This window comes from Callithrix jacchus, chromosome 7 (genome assembly GCF_049354715.1).
Source record: "Callithrix jacchus isolate 240 chromosome 7, calJac240_pri, whole genome shotgun sequence".
NCBI lineage: Eukaryota > Metazoa > Chordata > Mammalia > Primates > Cebidae > Callithrix > Callithrix jacchus.
Genome location: NC_133508.1, coordinates 23,645,860 through 23,668,422, shown reverse-complemented (window position 1 = coordinate 23,668,422; position 22,563 = coordinate 23,645,860). Strand labels below are relative to the sequence as shown.

Here is a 22,563-nt window from a genome sequence, read left to right as displayed (position 1 = left end):
TATGAATACATAGTAATTGTACACATTTATGGAGCACATGTGATATTTTGATGCCAGCACATAAAGTGCAATGATCAAATCGAGATAATTGGGGGTATTCATCAGCTCAGACAATTATCACTTCTTCATATCGGGAACATTCCAGTTTTTCTCATCCAGCTATTTTGAAGTATACAACATGCTTGTTTGAACTTGGCTTTTATATTTATTGGGTTCTCGGCGAGGCCTCAATAATAGAGACGAATTCACTAACTGAGTGGATAACGTAGGCTTCACCACAGCAGCTTTTAAAAAGTAGCGACTTTGTGGGGGAGTAAGTTCTCTTTTCAAAATATTTTTTCTTTGTGTGTTATCTTATTTTGAACATTCTTTTTTGAAAAAAAATTATTTCAGTAGCATTTTAGGTGTAAATTGTTTTTGGTTATATGGATGAACTGTTTAGTGGTAAATTCTGAGATTTTAGTGTACCCATCACCCAAGTAGTGTACACTGTACCTAATATGTAGTTAGTTAGTTAGTTAGTTAGTTAGTTACTTAGTTAGTTAGTTACTTAGTTTGTTTGAGACAGAGTCTCACTCTGTCACCCAGGCTGGATGGAGTGCAGTGGTATGATCTCGGCTCACTTCAACCTCTGCCTCCCAGGTTCCAGTGATTCTCCTGCCTCAGCCTCCTGAGTAGCTGGGATTACAGGGATCCACCACCATGCCCAGCTAACATTTTTTGTATGTTTAGTAGAGACGGGGTTTCACTGTGTTAGCCAGGATGGTCTTGATCTCCTGACCTCCTCATGATCCACCTGCCTCGGCCTCCCAAAGTGCTGGGATTACAGGTGTGAGCCACCATGTCCAGCCAATATGTAGTTTTTTTTATCCTTAGTGAGATCACACACACACACACACACACACACACACACACACACACACACACACACAGTATGCCTTTATGCAGGACATTTTTTAAAACTTAATGAACTTATATACTTTTAAGAAAAATTTTGGCATTTACAATCTTTTTATATAAGCCCTGGAGGAGCCCTCCAGAGACCTGGATCTTAGCTTGTGCCAGTTTATAATGTCAGCAAGGGCTCCATTGTGGGTGGGACCAACATGGGCTGACAGGGGCAGCCAAGTACCCTTGGTGACTCCCTTCCACAATAATTTTAAAAGGATGGCATTGGATGAAATGCTATTTCCTGTATGAAGTCAATATTGAACAATGTTTAGAGAGATTCAACAATGTAAAACACATTTAAAATCTCAAAATACTCTGGAAGACCACCACATTTTCTACATTGTCTGAAATTTCGCAACCTACAGGTGACTACTAACGTTTTGGTCTATTTTCTTCCATTTTTAGTTCTATTTCTTACCGTTTTCACTGGACAGCATCTCATAATTTCTCCATCGCTTTACTGGCAGGCTTTAATGCTCCATGATTGTTCATCACATGGCTTTACTGTTGGGCAATTTCCTGTTCACTGAGCACCACGCACTCCATCTGGGAACTCACAGTTCAATTCGTGCTTTCTGCATCTCTTCGACTGCCTTTGTATTCTATTTGTGGTCTGACTTTATTCTCTGCTTGGTAGGCCATTATTTTGATTCCCTTCAAATTTTTCTACCTCTTATCAGTAACACTTTTCACTCATATCAGGGGTTCTGAATACATTAGGGTGGTGCCGTAGCATTATTTATCTTGTTCCCTTAAAATCCTGTCTAGAACAAAAACTCTCATCTGCTGGATTAATCTGTGCTTGAAGAAACATATGCCAGAGCACACCTGGTTCAAGCACAGAAGTTCCCAGTATGACTCAAGAAACCTTAGGTTTTTGGGAAAGCTTCCTAAAAACTCAAGCGTACAGTTTTTCTGCTTATGCTTTCCAAGTAATAGGCAGCTACATGGCCCTAGCTGTGCCTCTGCTTCTGCATATGTAAAAGGAAATTATCCTAATATTACCTCATTGGGTTATTGTGAGGATTAAGTGAATTAACAGATATAAAGCACATCAACAGTGCCAGGCACATAGTAGTAATTGCTCAGTAAGTTTTTTAGTACTAGGTGCTCGGTACATGATGAGAATGGATGTACGTGTGTCGTCGTGAACCTGCTTAATCACTCAGGAGTCGTTCTTGGTGTTGGCCACCCCATCCCACCTCCTGTATTCATAGTGGACAGTAGCCACAACTCTATCAACAAATACTGAGTCTAATTCACTGTCCACACTGGAAGATGCAGTACACCTCTATTTAGCTATTCTCACAACTTTTGGAGCAGTCAGGATTAGGTCTAGTTACAGCTTTTTGCTAATGCTCCTGGCTTTAAAGTGGGAACTGGAAAAGTAGTTCATTGGCCAGGCATGGTGGGTCATGCCTGTAATCCCATCACTTTGGGAGGCTGAAGTAGGAGGATCACTTGAGCCCAGCAGTCTGAGACAAGACTGGGCAATGTAGTGAGACCCCATCTCTACAAAAATTTAAAAAGTTATCATAGCTGTGGTCCCAGCTACTCAGGAGGCTAAAGTGGGAGGATGGCTTGAGCCCAGGAGGTTAAGGCTACAGTGAGCCATGAATGCACCACTGCACTCCAGCATGGGTGACAAAGCAAGACACTGTCTCTAAAAAACATGAAGGAAAGAAAAAAGTAGTTTGCTTACACAGTATAGTCCTCTAAGAGAATCATTTGTGTAGAGGCAGAGCAAGGTGCTCAGGGTGGTGGGGTGGGGAGAGGTGTTCCGCAGGCCAACTCTTCTCATCTCTCCTCTGCAGTGTCTTTCTCCAAGTCACCAGTTTGACTGACTCCAAGGCTCTGAGTGCAGGAGTCCAGGAGGAGCTGGCTTTCCCACTCTAACTCCCTCATTGTCCCCAGCCCTGCAGAGAAGCCAAGGGTGTTTATTTCACTTCTTATCTGAAGGATGAGCCTGGCTTGTTATAGGACACAGTTGCTTCACAATCTGCTCATTCGTCTGTAATCAGTGAACCATATTGATAGCCATTTCTCTCCTCATAACAAGGGGACTCTTTCCATTACTGGGATTGAGTTTCCTGGTGGGACCTATCACTGGACCTCTCATTCCCATGGGCCTCTGATTTTTCTGGATCCATATTTCTTTAATGAAATCTTCACAACTTTATTAAAATTTTTTAATTTTGTGACATTATTTAGAGGATAATCTTTTAAAAACAATGACAATGAAGTATGGGTGACTGCTGGGACATCTAGATGAGCACCTTACACTTGGTCCTACCATGGGACATGGACCTAAATCTGGACTTCCATTCATGTTTAATTAAGGGGTGCAACTTTAAATACTGCAGGCTAAAGAAAACACACAGAGATTGTGCTTGTGCCTAGAAAAGATGCAATAGACACACAGCAAGCAAGACAGATAAAGCCATCATAGTGGTTTAATTAAACTGGGGTAGAACTATCCCATGGCACACAGTGGACTGAAGAGAGGAACTGATGCCCTGTCAGCTTTGTAGGTGGCATATGTCACTATGACAGAGTCATATTATCTATCATATTAAATGCAGGTTAATTTGAATTTTACTGATTTAGATAACTCTTTCATTTTAAATTTTGTTTGGCTTTGTAGTTATCCAAGAGCAGCACATAGAAAGAGTCTATTCTAATATTCTAAGTGTTTGTAAATACTTAAGTAATTTCATATTAATAACAATTGAATGTGCCATTGAGAGCCCATTAGTGTTTTTATTGGTTCCTGTTTTGTTTTCTATGAAAAAAGTAGAGATTTTATACACAAGTACATATATGTGTGTATGTGTACAAAAATATACACACATGAATGTATATGCAAATTAAAGTCATTTGGAAAATACTGTTTCAGATGATTACCAAATACCGATGTTTGGCTTCAGGAGGTAGAGAGCAGAGAGGAAAGAGGACAGGGAAGGAAAGTAAAAAGGAAGTGAAGTAAAATAAGAGGGAGAAGATGAAGAGGAAGAGCTGGAAAAGTAAGAAACACATATGAAAGGGCAGAGAACGGAAACCATGGACACTTGACTCGCCGAATCTGTGGTCGTTTGTTCTTGGATCGGCTACTTAATCTTGCATAGATTTGTTTCACTGGCTAGAGAAAGGGAAAGAAACAACAATGTCTGCCTTAAGGACTGTTGTGGAAAGTAAAGTAAACTATTTATGTTAATTATCTGATACATAGCAGGCATTCAATGAATGTCAGTTCCCATATTGCTTCCCCTACACTCAGTGGCTAATCAGTAAGTTTTAAGTCAAATTACTATAAAGTACAGAATAAAAAAAGAAAAGAAAAAAGCATGCATGAGAAGCGATATTACAGGAATTCAAAGAAGAACTGGAGGGATCTCCTACGCTGGTATCTTTCACTTGAGCCTTGATTATCTGTATCAACTTAAAAGTTCTTTTTTTGACTATACACCTTGCATTGTTTCGGATAAGAGTTCTGCCTTCTGTAACAGGTATCTAAAGATAAGAGTGATTAAAAATAACATTTATGTCTCTCTCATGTAATAGGCTGCACAAAGGCAATCCAAAGTTTATATAATGACTACATGGGTTGGAAGTCCAGCTTCCTGGCAGCTTGTTGCTCTGAAACATGCTCCTGAAACATGGCTTCCATCCCTGAGTTTAAGATGGCTGCTCCTGCTTCTACCATTGTGTCTGCATCCCAGCCAGCCAGATAAAGGAAAGGACACTCTTTCCTTCATTTTAAGAACATGATCTACAAGCGGTCGAGACCATCCTGGCCAACATAGTGAAACCCTGTCTCTACTAAATACAAAAAAAAATTAGCTGGACATGGTGGCATATGCCTGTAATCCCAGCCATTTGGAAGGCTGAGACAGGAGAATCATTTGAACCCAGGAGGCAGAGGTTGCAGTGAGCCAAGAATGCGCCATTGCACTCCAGCCTGGGTAACAAGAGCAAAACTCCGTCTCAAAAAAAAAGAACATGACCTGAAGGTTGCTTACATCAAGGCTGGTCACAGTCAATTAGCCTGAGCCATCACATGGCCACAGCTACTGCAAGGGATGCATACAGACAGTCTTGAGGTTGGTAGGCATGTTTCTAGTTAAAACTTGGAATATTATCAAAGAAAGAGAGAAAAGTACTGTGTGTTGTGGAGATGGAGATTAGCTGTGCCCAACACCCCTTATCATTATCCATTTTTGAGTATGACCTCTTGAGAATATTTGTATATTTATATATTTTAAATTGCACATAAACAAGACTAGTAATACATTTGGTACTTTTTTCAACATGCAGAAAAGGAAATTTTAAGAAGGTGAATAAAGATATAAGTTCTAAAATTCTTCCTGCACCTCAGTAGATGATCTTATTTGCTTTGGAAAGTGCTATCCTATATAATGCTGAAGAATCACTTCAGTTTGTTTTCTTTTTGTTTTGTTTGGAGACAGGATCTCACTCTGTCGCCCAAGCTGGAGTTGCAGTGGCATGATTATGACTCACTGCATCCTCCGCCTCCTGGGCCCAAGCCATCCTCCCAACTCAGCCTCCCAAGTAGCTGAGACTACAGGCACATGTCACCACATAGAGCTACTTTTTGTAGAGATGGGGTTTTACCATGTTGTCCAGGCTGGTCTCGAACTCCTGGGCTCAAGTGATTCACCCACCTTGACCTCCCAAATTGCTAGGATTATAGGCATGAACCACCACACCTGGACACTTAAGTATTTTTTTTAGCAGAATAATCTTGTTGCTTTTCATCATTATATATGAAGCTATAAACACAGACATACTGAGAAAATGTCAAATCACCCTGTTTTGATTTATTTATTGCTTTAAGGAACGTGTTGTGAGCATCAGCTATGTTCGGGTCACTGTGTTACATATGTGGAAATATGGAGATGAGTATGTGCAATGAGTATGAGCCCATACCAGTTGTGGAATACCTATCCAGCTTTGCTTGCGTAAAGAGAGGATTAATTAGATCCAGTTCAGTGAGGGCCATATTGAGGTATAAGTTTGTATAAGAATGAGGGGACAGGAAGAGCTTCATAAAAGGAGCAATGTTGGCCGGGCACAGTGGCTTACGCCTGTAATCCCAACACTTTGGGAGGCTGAGGCAGGTAGATCACGAGGTCAGGAGTTCGAGATCAGCCTGGCCAACATGGTGAAACGTCATCTCTACTAAAAATACAAAAATTAGCCAGGCATGGTGGTACACATCTGTAATTCCAGCTACTCAGGAGGCTGAGGTAGGAGAATTGCTTAAACCCAGGAGGCAGAGGTTGTAGTGAGCTGAGATTGTGCTACTGCACTTGAGCCTGGGCAACAGAGCAAGACTCCATCTTGGGGGAAAAGAAAAAGGAACAGTGTTGAGCTGAGTCCTGAAGGAGCATGACCACAAGAGAAGGGGCAGAAATGTGCTTCTGGGGGGCTGAAGGTATTTACAAAAGCCCAGGGCTGTGAATAGCCCATGGATTTCCCCAGCAAACCCATGGGCTCTTAGGGACTCAACAGCAAGCACAGCCCAGGTTCTGCACCTTCCAGTGGGCCTTTTTGCATCTCCTTTCTTAGCCCTGCCTCCACACCCCAGCCCCATCCCAGACATGGAGTGGCCTCATGGTGAACACATGGATGCCCCACCAAGACCTGTGTCTTCAAAGAATGCCCAGTGCTCCAAATTATCCTTTTGCCCTCTTTAGAAGCCAATTACTTCAGGGCCATTGGTCTCAGCTAGAGGCCATAAAGGAAAACATCTGCTCCCCTAAGGTATGAGCAGCACAGAGCAACCACGTCATTCCCTCCCCAGCATTTGATTAATATTCTTGAAAGGTAATGGTGTAAATCATGGGAAGGAATTTTTTTAATCTGGCATTTGGGCCTTAGTGCAGTCATTTGAAGAAATTTTGGGGGTAGACGGAGATTTCCTCGTGTCTATTGAATCTCACTTTTATTTAGCCTTTGCCAGCCCTAGAAACGGATTTCCCTGGCTGCGCCTCATGGTAGAATGTCTTTCTGTATCCTTACACACTCCTGACCCTGGCCTTTTTTTTTCCATTTCAGAAGCTTGTTATCTACTACACCTGAGTAAAAAACCCATTGTAACAATCCAAGATGGTGCTAGAAATATATGCAGAGACTCCTAAAAGTGTTAAGGGATGTCCCAGATGGAAGCAAAACTGACAATCTGTTATATAATATTTCCATGCCCAGATTTAAAAAGATGTGAGGGATCTATGTTGTCATTGGCCTTAGAGGTCCCCAGGACTCAGAGAGTACATGTCTTCTTCAGCTGAATACGTTTGAACAGAGAAGAAAGAAAGGTACAGATAGATCATTTTATACTTTCCAGATGCTTTACACACACACACACACAAAATTAACTGGAAAAGCTTCCACCATACCTCGGTTGTGGGAGCCAGTAGAGCAAGCCATAGATACTCTAGTTCTTCCAGGCAGATGATGGCTTACGCTTCTCTACCCTCTACAAGGTGAAATGTGGCTCTATGACATGCTTAGCGAATGAAAGATGTATGAAAATTACATGGTACCTCTGGGAGGAAGCTTTAAGAGCCAGTACACAGTTATCTCTTTTGCCACCATATTCTGTAATGATTGCGGACATAAGTCTTGGGTCAGAACATCTGTCAGCTGGGGACCTGGAGTGACTCTGACAAACAAGGTTCCCCTGCAAACCTCCATAGAATGGGTAACCTGGACCAGAAATAAACTTGTGTTGTGTGAAGCTGCTGACATTTGGGGGTTGCTACTGCAGCAAAACCTAGCCCATCTGACATGCACAGGTTGGTACATGTAGTATTCTGCACCTAGTGTCATTGCACAGAGACTCAGTACCTTTGTGTATTAGTTTACAATCTCTTGGTTTTAAGTAGTGGAAGCCAATTTGAACTAGTAAGGAAAGAGGCTTTGTCATGGGATACAGAGCATCTCCTAGAATCTGACAGCAGGAATGTCGTGAGGCCTTAGGAGGCAGCAGTGCCAAATGTTGTAGAAATGGAAGATTCTCCTCTGATACCTATTTTCTCCTTCCTTTAGTAATGGATCCCAGATTTTTAGCTGGGCACAAAACTACCCAGAATAAAAACCACATTTCCTGCTCACCATGTCAACTCTGTGTGGCTATAAAACTAATTTCTAATTAATGGATTGTGACCAGAAATGAGGTCAAACTTTGGGACTCAATCTTTGAAGGGGAAATACATGTCCTCTGTTGCCACCCTCTTCCCACTGGTTAGAATGCTGAGGCAATAGGAGGAGTTGGAGCAGCCACTTTGAGCCATGAGTTGAAAGCTACATGTTGAGGATAGATGAGCAAATATATAAAAGAAACTGAAATCCCCCACATCATTTAGAGCCCATACCAGTTGTGGAATACCTATCCAGCTTTGTTTTGTCTTTGTGAGAGGTAATAAACTTGCTCCTCATATTTTTAACCTTTTTAAAATAGAGCAGCTAAACTTGTATTCTAGTCAACACACCTTGATCTAGAAAGATGGCTGGACATTGTCTCCATCTTTCTGTGCTTTCTCTTTCCTTCTGCACACCTTCATCCTTTTTTTCTGTGGTCCGCTTTCTCTGATTTCCAGTTACTCCATAGAAAACATGGCTGCCTCAAAGAAGCACTATGTTCATGTATGTAACAGATTTATTAAGCACCCATTCTGTGCTGGGAAGTGTGCTTGGAACATCTCTTCTGTGTTCTGTTCTGTCTGTTGCTAGCATTAAGCACTAGCAACAGAACAGCACATAGAACAGATTCTTTTTTCCATGGAGCATACAGAGAAGTGATGAGGAGGAGAGGTAGGCAGTAACATGAAACAGAAAGATCATCATGAAATTTGAATAAATAAAAAACATTATTTAAAAAAGGATTTTTATTAAGGATGAAGTAAAGAGGGCTGTTGAGGATGGAAATGTAGATGTGATCTACAGAAAGAACACCTTGTAAACTATGTTATGGAGATTGGCGTCATATAGATAGTCATGTCCAGACTGGATAAAGCTTATAGGGGTACAGGAAGAAACGGTCAGAACTATCATCTATATTTCTGTCTTTTTTAAGAAAAATTGTGTCTTTTGCATTCTTTATAGTACATATAACTGACTTGTACAGTAGCACATGTTAATAACTTACGTGTAATTAATATGGGAATAGAGAGCTGGCAAATGGTTTTACCCAGGGGGATAGAATGGTGCAGTTTACCAATTAGAAAGGGCACTTGGAGCTACGGTGTGGAGAATAGGTGGAAGCAAGTCAAGATTACAGGCAGGGAGACCAAGAAGAAGGCCATGGCGGCAGAACAGCTGGGAGGTTATGAAGGCCTGAACTTGGTGGGGACTGGACAGACTGGAGAGATACAAGACTCACTAGGACTTCTGAACTGAGGGAATGTGGGACTTGGAAAAAGAGAGAAGAAAATATGATACTAAGGATTCCACTTTTGCCATCAGGATGAGTGGGGTGGGCCTGTTACTGCAATTTTAGGTAAGCCAAGGTTTGTAAATTGGCCCTAAATTGGGGGACATGGAAATTGCTGGTGAAAATGATTAAAAACAGTTTCAGCATGAGAGTGGGGTGCAGAGTGATGAAGTCTGAATAAAGGCCGTGAACTTAACTGAGACACCTATCTGGGGGAACTGATGTAAGAAGCAGGGTTGTGAATATGGTAAAAGAAAGAGTAGGGGTGATTTTTCATTATTTTTGAAGATGGGAAAGACTTTCACCCTGTGAGGCATCTATTCTCTCCTCTTTATTCTCCTCCCAAACAATGCTTTTCAGACACACACCCATCTTCCTCATCCTTGTCCAACTTCCTTATTCCTGGACCAACTTCTCTGTTACTGTAAGAAAATCGTTTTCTTTTATTTAGTCAAAAACAAATTCTGATAATTGAAGACACATATAAAAGTAATGACGGTGGTTGACTTGCATTAAGGAAAGGAAGTTTTCAGCTAATATTAGACAAGACAGACAAGCCCTAAAATCTTTTGAAGTTCCCTTTAGACACACCCAATATTTCTGTCTCCTTCATCTTTTCTTCAAGTTGGCGCTACTATTAAACAGTATTTTTTGTGCTTTTTCTTTTTTTGTATTTGGGCCATGTGAAGACTTTTCCGGGCTTACCTACGGAGTAAACTCCATTCACAATTTCCTCCCTAAGGAAAAAACGCATTTCAAGGTTTTACTTTAGAAGCTAGCTTGAGGGGGAGGGGGTGGGAGTGGGTTGGGGGCTTAAGTTCTTGGTTTGCCAGGCCTTTGTGGGTACAGGATGGTACAGGAGTGACCCACTAAAGGCATAGCTGTTGGTGCAGCCCAAAGAAGCTAAATGTACCTTTCAAGGTTTCTTCGGCGCCGGGAGTGACTGTGCCATTGGAGAGGTCAGTGAGGAGAAGGCCACACTGCTGTTTAACCAGGAACAGCCTGGGCTCAGGCCCTTCTTTGCACAGGAAGATAAACAAGGAGAGGGCAGGCCTACTTGGGAAGTTCAAGTTAAATCCTGGCAGGCCTCTGGTTGCCCAAGCAGCCCAACATATGGGCAAAATGCTTCTTTCCCCGGCACAGCGCTCGCCTCCCCGGAGAGGTTCGAGCATCCTGTGACCTCCTTCTGCCCTTAGTCTTGAAACTGAACGGGTTTGGGCAGCCAGGCAGGCCTCTGCAGCTTTCTCTGCCCCAGCCCCTAGGACCTCTGTCTGCATCCCTGGCTTGCTGCTATGGCTGCAGAGGAGGAAGAGTGAAACCGCGCCAGTGGCTGGCGCAGGCCAGGCCGAGGCCCCTCCTCGGCCCCCTCTCGGGCGGCCCTCCCTCCCCCTCCCGGGGCGTTTGTATTGCAGACACCTGCAGCACGGGCGGCCGCCGCGATTCCTGACACAAGGCGCTGGTACCTGAGCCCTTGACTGGTAATGCACCATAAACGGCTCCTTTCAGGCCCTTTCAGAGCGGGAGCGCGGAGGTCACCGTGTCTACAAACCCCTCTGTGTCTGCCACGTCTCCTGGGCCCTGGGCGCCCGGGCCTCCAGCCGCAGAGCACGCCTGCCCGTGGGAATCCCAACACTTGTGCTCCGCGAGGCCGGCTGGGCGGGGGCGGGGGAATGGGACCACCCGGCCCTCCCCCAGCCTGGCCTCCCCCGCCCTCCCCGCCGCTGGTTCACAGAGCTCAGCGAGTGGAACGAATTTGGTGCGCAGTCCTCAGACGCTCGCGGAAATCAAATGATAAGGCGAGGTGAGACACCCGCTCTCTACCCCGCGGCCGACGCCCACCCCGCGACAAAGGTATCAAGCGGTGTCCTGCCCCGCGGCGCCACAAGGGGCGGGTTGACTCTGCCTGAGCACCCTTGGGCAGCCAAACGCTCGGCTTGCTGGGCGGCGATCCCCGCTTGGCGCGCACAGCCCTCCAAGGCCGGGTGGGGTTGGGTGCAGTTGTGCCTGTGGCGCAGGTGCCTCAGTGGCTCAGACCCCGGCCAGTGCTGTCGGTAGTTGTGCACGTCTTGGGCAGGCGCTGGCGCCTGGCTGGCTAGTCGGTTCTTCCCAAGCTTGGCGGTAGACGTAGGGTTTGGAACACCCGGTGCTGAGACGCGAATGCGCATAAAGAGAAAAGTGTTTCCAGTGTTTCCCCAAAATGGGGAAGAGGGGAGGACAGGTATGCAAGACCGCCAGGGCCACTAGTCTTTGTGCCAGCCTCACTGCCTTCTTTCCCTCTGGCCTGGCTCTGGACACCGAAAGGCGGAAAGAGGGGCCGCGCCGTAGAGCCAGCCGCACTTGGGGACAGCAGGCGGCGCTGGCCCAGGCCACCCAAGTCCAGCAGATGAGCCCTCGGCCTGCGGGGGACCCGGCCGGAGGCCAGGGAGGCGGCGGTATCGCCGGAGGGAGCGCGCGCCCCCTCCTGGGTCCGCAGGGAACCCAGGTTACCTGGGGAGCCGGGCTTTGTCGGCCATGCTGGCTCTCCTGGGGCCCAGAACTAATTAAACGCCTCTTTTGGCCAAGGGAAGCCTCACGCCGAACGGGGGTGGGGGCTTGTGGGGGCGGCATGTGGGCACGGGAATAATCAACTCCATTCTTGCGCTTCTACAAAACCCGCGGCGCAGCTAGAAGTGAACAGCGGCCGCCTGAATGGCGGTTTCAAAAGGCGACACCTGCAAGCGCTGCCGGTTGTGAATTGAATGGAGTCAAATGCGGCGCCCGCTCCTACCTGAGCCGCGAGCTATTAGTGTCAGGCGCGCCCGGTTGTCCGGGCAGGGAAGCGCGCTGCCGGGCGGCCAGCGCTGAATGCAGCAAGCTGCGGCGGGGCCGCTCCATGGGAATGTCGCCACTTGTGCTGCTCGCGGTCGGGAGGGGGTGCGCTGCCCTTTCACAGACAAACACAATTAGGCAAAATGCTCAATGAACATTATAAATGACGTGCGATCGCTCTGCAGATTGCCTGGCAAATCAAATTATATGGTCGCTCGCGGGCGATTTCCATGTGCTTTTAAAACTTAAACAGGTATTCGCACATTTAAAAAAAAAAAAAATAGGGGGGTGGTGACTCAGGGATTCCGGGGGAAAAAAGTGAAAGAGTCGGTGTTGAATATTCACACATCCTCTTTGTTGGCAACTGACTTCACAATGGGCTTGGAGAGGGGGTGCGTTTGGACGAGACACATTTTTTACTGCCTTCCAGGCTGCAGAGGAAGGCACCAGAAGTTTGCATTTGTTACAACTCACAATTACAGTGGAACTCTTTTTTTTTAAGACTAAAATTCTTATCATAATAAATGACTTGAAAGCTACTGTCATTGTAATAAGATTGAAGAAACATTCTAATCAGATGAAGTGCGCCCGGGTGCACTTGGAGGGGAGGCAGAAAGAGCCCTGCGCTTCTCGCTAGCACAGAGCATTAATCCAAGAGGGAGCTGGGGAAGAGAGGGCTCCGCGCTCTGCACAGCCCAGACTCTGGGCCTCAAACACAGCCCCAAGGCTCCCTGGTTATCTTTTGGCCTCCCAGTGGTCCCCCAAGCTCCGGGAGGAGGAGGGGCACGGAACCAGAGAGAGAAGATTGAGATGGGTGCCGTGCGCCCAGGGCAACTCTGGTAGAAACGCTGGGAAGGGCACAAGCACCCCTGCCACCCTTGGTCCTCCCCAGCTTGGCCCTGCGCTCTGCGACTGGCGAGCCTCGGAGGAGGAGGGCAGCTGGAGGCGCCGGGATTGCTCGGACCCCCGCAGAGGCTAGGGGCCGTGCCTCAGGCGAGGGGCTGTCATCCAGCAAGAGCAGAGCTGATTCTGGCTTCAAAAAAAAGGAAGCAAGGAAGCAACAGCCATCCGTGGCCTCACACCCCTGCAGACCTCCATCTCATTTTTGATTTTCTACTATTTTTGTTTTCAGATAATTGGGACGGAGGGAGGGGCGAATAATTGCGGATCATGGTGACAGTTGGTAAATATATGCATCTTGGTGAGGAAAGACAAGCAGAAAAAAAGACTGGAAATCCAGCTTTGGGGTTTGTCTTTGTCGGTGACTCACTGTTATCTTGGGCAAGTAGCTTAACCTCTCGGGCTCAGTTTTCTCATCCATGAAATAGGAACCAATGTCTGATGTGTCTTCCTTGAGGGATTTTCATTAGGACTTTCATTGGGAATGGCAATCTTTTGGGTAGATTGTTTTTGTTTACCTTAAGGTCAAAAACTATACATAAACCTCAAGGATAAAAAGCTCCTTGGGAGGATAAACCTCAGAAACTCAGAGACCTGAGCCCTGGCATTCCTCCACTCCCAAACCTTGCAAAGGAATCGCTCCTTGTTGGACTGGAGGAAAGGAATGCTCTTCCTAAATGCCTCCTTGTGCAAAGAGGGACTGGGTCCCTGAGGAGGGTGGAGAGCAGAACTCAGCCAACATGTGGACTATCTGGTAGTGTGTGTGCACGCTTGTGGGTGCAGATGTGTAAGGGGGCAGGTCTCCAATATGTTGGACATTTTCGTTTCTCCTTGTCTCACACTTGTCCTGCTGGTACCAATGACCACTTCGTGCAAAGCAATGAATGAAGTTCAATTCATGAGTTAGGAAGGTGCATTTCATTGAGAAATAACATTTTTTATTGCAGTTCTGGGCATGAGAGTCCCGGAATGGCGAAGGTTCTGGGAGTACCGTGGAGCCAGGTGCGCTGGCCTTGGTGCTGAAGGTAAAGGCCGAGCCTACGGAGGCAACCGCCTCAACCCATGAGCCATCTCAAAGATAAAAGCAAGGGGATCACACCTTTTTAACACGTCCCGTCCAGAGTGTGTGTTTGTTTCCGTGTTGTGTGTGTGTGTGTGTGCACCCGCGTGTGTATGTACACACCCGTGTGTGTGTAATGAAAATAACATGTGAAAGCACCGTTTCTAATAAATTTTAGTTAATTGAATGGACATTTAGATACCTTTCTCTCAATACGCTCCATGGCTTACTTATTCAATTCCATGTGGGAAAATTTTTACTAAACGATAGTCATACAATGTCTTAAGGATACCTGTTTCTCACTTTCTTTCACCACCTGATCGAAACATGGTGGAGAAGTTTCAGTCAAGAGAAAAATGTATCAAAGACAAGAGTGGTCCATTCAACACTTCTCTCTGATTATATTTAAGTTCTTCACTGCCTCTGCGCCCAAAATGGGGTGATTCCATCTCAGGAAAGAAGTGATTGGAACAGAACCATCTTGAAAAGGCACATGTGGTTTTAATTAATGAATCTATTCTGAGACCTCTAAGGAAGCTCACTTAGTACCGGGTTAAACCCAGTGATTAAGGCTTCATGTGTGCCATTTAGGGAAAAATTTTCCTTGGGCTAAAATATGGACAAAAGACGATGGACCTGTTCTGTTCATTTTTCTGTCACGATATATTTTTTGAGACAGGGTATCAATCACTCAGATTAGAGTGCAGTGGCATAATCACAGCTCACTACAGGCTGGAATTCCCAGGCTCCAGCAATCCTACCATCTCAGCCTCCTGTGTAGCTGGGACCACAGGCACTAGCCACCAAGCCCGACTAATTTTTGAGAGACAGAATTTCACCATGTTGCTCAGGCTGGTTTTGAATGTCTAAGCTCAGACAATCCACCTGCCACAGGCTCCCAAAGTGCTGGGATTACAGGCATGAGCCACCATTCCTGTAATATCATATTTAATAGTTAAATATATATTTCTACCCTACTCATTCAAAATAAATATTAAGTAGCATGTGCAAATATGTGTGCTTTGACAAGATAAGAAAATAAGTAAATGAGAATATTTGGGGTGAAAAAATAAGATGTAACTGGAATTAAATTCTGTACACTTGCTAGAGATGCTCTAAAGTTTTGGCTCCAAACCTCCTCATTGTTGCAAAAAAAATAACAAAACAAAACAAAACAATAAAACAATAAATGTCATGATTCATGTTATCTAAGATAAAAACAAACTGGTTTCTCACAGAAGAACAACTATTTGCAATACTGACATCAGAGAGAAACCTCTTCTATGTGTCCCCATAAAATGATGTACCCATAAAATGAAAAGTGACCTCAACCGTGTTCCTGAAGCAAATAGACATGAGTTGTGTGAGCTAGCTTCGATTTGTGTCATTCAGTGAAGCCCTACAATATCGCTTCTAGTTGAATAACAATAAAACTGGTGAGAAAAACACCTGGCAAGCACCATCTTCACTCATACCCTTACTGGGATGCTGGAATCTTAGTGTTGGGGGCAAACTATCCTGAGAGTCCTTATGCTACAGATGTTGCAACTTCTGAAATATTTGCAAAAAATACTCTGGGGACCTAGCCTGGTATTTTAGGTAAGACCAATGACAGTGACAGACTTTGGAAAAGAGGAGGTGTTACTGTTAGTGCTGGAACCATCAAAGCCATCTTTGGGCCAGTGCTCCAACTTCAGTACCTATAAAGCTTTAACTCCACATTTTTAGGCCTTAGAGATTATGATTTGGTGGGTCTAGTAGCATCAGGGAAAAAATGGTGTGTGTGTGTGTGTGTGTGTGTGCGTGTGCATGCACGCGCATGCATATATATGTATATATGTGTGTGTGTATCATTTTGGAAAAAGCATAATTTTTATAAGCACCCTAGATATGCAGTGAGACCACTAAATTGTTTCCTTCTTCCCTGTATAGTGCTAAACTACAGTTTCTGGCCTCTCCCACAGCGGTGTTGGACTGTGTAATTGAGTCCTGGTTAGTGGAATATAGGTAAAAGTGATGTATATCACTTCTAGCATTAGTCCCTAACACCACTCTTGAAATCCTCTAAGTTGGCTTTTTCTCCTCTTGTTGTCTGCCACCTTGGTACAGAGGAACCCAGAGAGGACTCTGAATGCCCTTAGTGATGGCAGAGACATTAGATGGAAGGAAAACTGTGCCCCAGAATGAGTGTGTCGGGAAGATCACCCTTTACAATCTGCAGCAGTCACTGAGCTATGTAATGAGCAATAACTACACCTTCACACTGTCAGCTACTGAAATTTGAGGACTGTTTGTTACAGCCTCTAGCTCTTCTTAACTTAATATATGAGGTGATTCTAACATAGTCCAATAACCATTTTTGGAGAAACACTACCCCAAACAAAACTGTGGAAAAGCAAATGATTCTGCCTCCTGGTGACAATTCCTTAGCTTCTAAGAACTCAAATGGTAACAATTTCAGGAGTGGCAGCAATCCAAGTGAATGCAAGATTTGGGATCAGTGCCTCTCTAATTACAATCCATAAATGTTGTCTCCTCATAAGTTATACCCAGAAGTCACAATTTCTATGGCATTATTTTATTTCCTGAATATTGTCTTCCTTTTTTACTCTCTGCCTTGATCCTGTCACCATTGGGAAGGGTAGATGAGCTTTAAGAGAAAAGGAAGGAAGAGCCTCAAGTCTGTAGAGCCTTTGTCATGTGGTAGACATTATACTGAACTCTTTTCATGTATGATCTCCCATTTCATAATGAAGACTCTAAAACCTTGGAATTGCTGTGCTGGCTTTAGGGACTTACTGATGACCTTAAAACGCTGCCCCTTTAAGGAGTTTGACTGGATGACAAACTTAGGTAAGTACACCTAAGCTATGCATCTCAGTGGGAAGACAGACAAAGGGGCACGAACTCAATCTGAATGGTATCACTGGGCTGGAAAGCAGTTAGGGAAGGGCTGTGCTCAATGCTGTAGACCAATTGGCTCAGTTCTGCAGGGGGCTATTCTAAATGGACGCACAGTAAGCCTGTTCAAACTCATTAAGCTCCTGGAACTCTGACCTGAGAAAAAGGATGTGCTTTTTATTAAGAACCTTATAAAGGTAGTATTTTTAGCAGCAGAAACTCCATTTCTAGGGATCAGTTCTAAGGAAATAATTTGAAATATGGAAAACATTGTACACAAAAAGCTCTATGACACTATTTATAAACAAAACAGAGGATACAACCTGAATGCAGTTTAAGTGGGTAAGTCATTTAATGATGCATTATTAAATGACACACATGGTCATGAAAATGATCATGCAGAGGGCTGGCACTCACTTTGAAAATGCAGAAAAGATAAATTTAAATGAAAACTATTAAAATGTAGATTTGAATTAAAATGACCATCTAAAATGAAAATGAAAAATAAAACATCAAAAACGAGCGATAGAATAAACATGGAAAGAAATATACCAAGGTGTTCATACCATTTTGTCTTTGGGAAAAATAATTAGGGGTAATTTTCTCCCCAACTTTTCTAATTTTTTTCAAATGTTCTCTTATGCTCATGCTTATATTTTACAATGGAAAAACAAAAAATAAAAATTTTAAATACAAGGAATTTGCTTTTAGAGAAATTGTTTAGAAAACAATTTTAAGCTGTAAAAAAATGTGAAATACAACAGACAGACAGAAAAATGTATGAAATACACAACTCAAGGATTTATCACAAGACAAGCACCACCAAGTTCAAGAGCTAATACTGCCAGTGCCCAGAAACCCCTCTTATATTCTCCTCAATCACCATTGCCTTTGTCGTCTTCAAGAGTCATAACTGTCAAGCGTCCATGGTCTCCATTTCCTTCCTTTTCTTCAGAATGTTGCCTCCTAAGTCTGAGTCCTTAAACTTGAGGATTTATCTACCTTTTGAACTTTATGGAAATGGAATCATAGAACGTTTCTTTGTATCTGCTTTACTTTTTTAACACTATAATGTGAGGTGCCTTTGTGTTGTTGCATGTGGCAAAATTCTTTAATTGCTGTATAGTGTTGCATTGTATGAATGCAAAATTATGTATCCAGCATTGTCCGATAGATGTTTGCAGTTTGGACCAGCTGCCGTGAGCATTCTTGTCCACGTTTCTTAGTGCATGTGTGCAGTCGTTTCTTTGAGGCTAAACTTAGGAGTTGAAGTTCTGGGTCATAGGACATGCATATCTTTTTCTTTTTCTTTTTATAGTATTCCTTCTTATATGTATCAAAGCTCATACCACACAATGAGCTCTGGGTTGCAAAAGATAATTTATTTTTTGCATCTGCCTAAGAATATGCATATTTTTAGCTTCAGTAGATTTAATGCTGAACTGTTCCCCACAGTGGTTCTAAGAGTTTACACTCCCATTAGCAAGAAGCATGTGTGTTAACCCTTTAGAGAGTGGAAACATATGGCCCATAAAAGGAGACTTCAGGGGATTTGTTTTTAGCCTTTTTCTTCTCAGGGACAGACTGGAGAAAACCTCTTTATCAGATTAGGGATTCCCAAGGCTCACAGTAGATATTGACATTGCGATATACTCGCCAGTTCTGAATCTAAGCTGACCTTGAAGTGAATCTCCCAATCAATTAAAAAAAACCCCACCCCACCAGCCACAGAGCTGAAGTGCACTTAGAAGTAACATTTGGGTGAAGAGTTAGGTACTAAGGAGTAAAGTTCTGGATGTGAATGGATCACACAAATAAAATATCTTTCAATAATTCTGAGTCTGGGAGCCTCAGGAAGCCACAGATGTGGTAATGGGGCTAAACCAAGAATTTTCAATGTTAAACACTTAGAGAAATCAAATATTTACTACAGATAGGACTGGTGGGATGTCTAAAGCTTCCTGGCTTTGTTTTGACCTGGAATTCTGTAAACTGGTTGTGATAGCTCGGCTACATCATGCTAATCACAAGCTTTGGTTGGAAGTCATATGTATGTCTGCTTAACAGAGTTAGGAAAATTAGCTTTAAATGGACATGTGCATAATCTCTTAAGCCTTGGAGCTCATGGGGCTTGTGGAGTTGAAGAGACTGGGGGGCACTGAAGGTTTATCATGAGGAACGTGGGTGTGCTTGGCAACCCAGAATCGTACTCACACCTGTCTGTCCAATCTCTCCTTCCTGGCCATTCTTCATTTTTAAACATTTTTAATTTTTAATTTACTTTTAGAGATGGAGTCTTGCTATGTTGCTTAGGTTGCTCTCACTTTTGGCTTCAAGTGACCCTCCCACCTCAGCCTCCCGAGTAGCTGGGATTCCAGGTTCCACATGACTGGCCCTCTTTGGCCATTCCCTACTCTCTAGCACAGACTCTCAGCGATGGGCCCCATGGAGGATGACAAATTTTACCCCTGTTCACAGGCATAGGGGCTTAGCCGCATCTGACCAGCCTGTTATGCCAAGGCAAAAGAAAAATCAAGGGGATGGCATATGCCACCTCTGTCAAATCCATCTTGGGGGGCAAAATGGATGTCACCATATGATGAAAAGAAAAATCTAGATTAGTTTTCTGCAGCTTCTGTAGCAAATTACCACAAATAAAACAGCACGAATGTATTATGTAGCAGGTTTTTTTCTTTGTTGTTTTGAGACGGTCTTACTCTGTCACTCAGGCTGGAGTGCAGTGGTGCAATCTCAGCTCACTGCAACTTCCGCTTTCTGTGTTCAAGTAATTCTCATGCCTCAGCCTCTAGAGCAGCTGGGACTACAGGCATGCACTGCCACACCTGCCTAATTTTTATATTTGGTGGAGATAGGGTTTTGCTGTATTGGTCTCAAACTCCTGAACTTAAGTGATCCGCCAGCCTCAGCCTCACAAAATGCTGGGATTACAGGCATAAGCCTTGCACCCAAGCCTTACATTACAGTTTTATAGGTTAAAAGTCTGACATGAAGGCTGGGAGGCAGTGGCTCTGGCCTGTAATTGCAACACTTTGGGAGGTCACAGCAGAAGGATCGCTTAAAGCCACGAGTTTGAGACTAGCTTGGGCAACAAAGTGAGACTCTGTCTCTACAAAAATAAATAAATAAATAAAGGAAAATATAAAATTATTCACCTTTAAAGTCTGACTTGGCTCTCAATGGACTATAGTTGAGTGTCATCAGGGATGCCTTTCTGTCTGGAGACTCTGGGGGAGACCCAGGGAGATCTATTTCTTTGTCTTTCAGTTTCTGGAGGCCGCTCATGTTCCTTGGCTTGTGGCTTCTTCCTCTGTCTTCAAAGCCCAGTAACACTGCATCCCATGGACTATCTTTCACCTACTCATATCTCCATTTTCCTCCCTTTTCCTCTTTTAGAAACAGCATGATTTCTTAGTGCTGCCAGGATCAGCCAGCATAATCTGTTTTAAAGGCAGCTGATTAGTGACCTGAATTCCATCTGCACTCTGTGCCGTGTCACTACCATAGTCACATATTCCAGAGATTTGGGTGTGGCCATATTTGGAGGCCGTCATTCTCCCTGGCACAGACTCTTGGTAACAGGGTGGTTAATTGATGAGCTGTGGGCTGCAAAAGAAAGAGAAGGCCAGGGGTGGAAGTGGGGGAGGACAGGTTGAGCCTCCAGGTATAAAAACAGCTTCCCCCACAACCCACTTCTTCCTGGTGAGGCACAGAACAAAGGAGGGTGAGCATGCCCTGTAATGATGCCGCTGCACATTGCAGTCCTGGAAGCCACATCCTTGGGTTTCGTGAAAAAGCTCCATCAATTTCCAGACATTTTCAGGCAACAGCTTGACTGGTTTCTGGACGCTGATGTGCAGAGCGCTTCTTCGTGGTGGTGTATTGAACCTTCTCCCCTTGTCCCTCAGGAGAGACCTAGTCTGACTGTGGTCTCCAGGAGTGGAGGTCCTAGAAATGCCAGAAGGAAGAAAAAAAATGCTAGAAATCGGCCGGGTCCTAGCAGCTAAACTTGGGCCGTCTCTATGTAGGTATCAGGCCTGAGCACATTACATGCATTGCCTTAATCTTTGCAAATGTAATCACTGTCTATTATTATGCCAATTTAGAGGTGAGGAAAAGAGAGACACCCTTGACCATCACAATCCTGCAGTCATGGTCAAACACGGAGGGCCAGAAAGGAGAGCTGGGCACCTCTGGGTGCTTTGTCAGCCAATGCTTGTCTTTCTGAAAGAGGTTTGCTTTTCTCTCTCTCCTCTCTTCTTAGACAGAGTCTCACTCTGTCACCCAGGCTGGAGTGCAGGGGTGTGATCTTGGCTCACTGCAATCTCCACCTCCCAGGTTCAAGCGATTCTTCTGCCTCAGCCTCCCAAGTAGCTATTACAGGCACCTGCCTCTATGCCTTGCTAATTTTTTGTATTTTTAGTAGAGGCTGGGTTTCGCCATGTTGGCCAGGCTGATCTTGAACTCCTTACCTCAAGTGATCTGCCCGCCCCAGCCTCACAGAGTGCTGGGATTACAGGCATGAGCCACCACACCTGGTCAGAGGTTGCTTTTCTGTTGCATTTCCTCCACTTTTGCTCAGCAACTCTAAGTGCATTTGGCTGTCTGTTCGCCCTCCCTGCCATCCTGGCAAATGGAAGTGAGACATCATTACATTCCTAATTGAGTAGATTAAAAATGCCATTTCCCAGGGGCTGATGGCAGAATTGCCCCCAATGCCACCTGGCCCCTTTGAGGCCCCAGTGGTGCTGAAATGGGGCTAGGGGATCAGAGATGGCCAGGGGATTTAGCTGTCCTTTGTCCCCAAACTCTTGTTTGGGTGGGGCTGCATCTGTCGTGGGGGACGGCTGTCCTGTAATGAGGCCTGTGGCTTGGCTGTTTCTGCTCTCTGGCCTTCTTGGCATGGAACCAGCCCTTTTTGGATGGGTGGGAGCCCCATGCCCTCTTTATGAAGGAGACTGGTCCACATTCTTGAGATGGGCTCTCCAGACCTTCCTTCTGAGTCTTTATTTACAACTGTGGTTCTCACTGATCTCTCCTTCACAACTAAGGTAAGGAGCCTAACTCCTACCCCCAGCACTAATTTAGTTTCTACCATTTCCTGTTTCAAATGATTTCATGTGTGTTGCCTCCCAACTTTCTTTCCCTTTCCTTCCCTCTCTCCCTCCCCTTCCCCTCCCTCCCCCCCACCCTTTCTTCTTTCCTCCCTCCCTCCCTCCCTCCCCTCCCTCCTCTTCTCTTCTCTTCTCTTCTCTTCTCTTCTCTTCTCTTCTCTTCTCTCTCTCTTTTCTTTTCTTCTCTTTTCTTCAGATAAGGTCTCCCTCTGTCACCCAGGCTGGAATGCAGTGGTGTGATCATAATTCACTGTAATCTCAAACTCCTGGACTCACATGGTCCTCCTGCTTCAGCCTCCCAAGTAGCTGGGACCACAGGTGTGTGTGGCACCATGCCCTGCTATTTTTTTTAATTT

The 22,563-nt window shown here is 44.5% G+C and overlaps 1 protein-coding gene, 1 long non-coding RNA gene and 1 pseudogene across 3 annotated transcripts in view; 1 reads left to right on the top strand and 2 right to left on the bottom strand.

Moving 5' to 3' along the window:
- Nucleotides 1-3,693: 3,693 nt before the first annotated feature.
- Nucleotides 3,694-22,563, bottom strand: part of MSRB2 (methionine sulfoxide reductase B2) — an 80,600-nt gene continuing 61,730 nt past the window's right edge. Inside the window, exon 5 of the mRNA XM_078332928.1 lies at nucleotides 3,694-4,090. Coding sequence (XP_078189054.1) covers nucleotides 3,875-4,090 — 216 coding nt within the window. The 3' untranslated portion in view covers nucleotides 3,694-3,874. The remainder of the gene's footprint in view (nucleotides 4,091-22,563) is intronic.
- LOC103794127 (uncharacterized) overlaps nucleotides 11,135-22,563 on the top strand; it is a 112,118-nt gene continuing 100,689 nt past the window's right edge. For both annotated transcript variants that reach the window (XR_013520423.1, XR_621392.5), the window contains exon 1: nucleotides 11,135-11,207. This is a non-coding gene — a long non-coding RNA (uncharacterized LOC103794127). The remainder of the gene's footprint in view (nucleotides 11,208-22,563) is intronic.
- Nucleotides 18,392-18,486, bottom strand: LOC118143494 (small nucleolar RNA SNORA40; annotated as a pseudogene).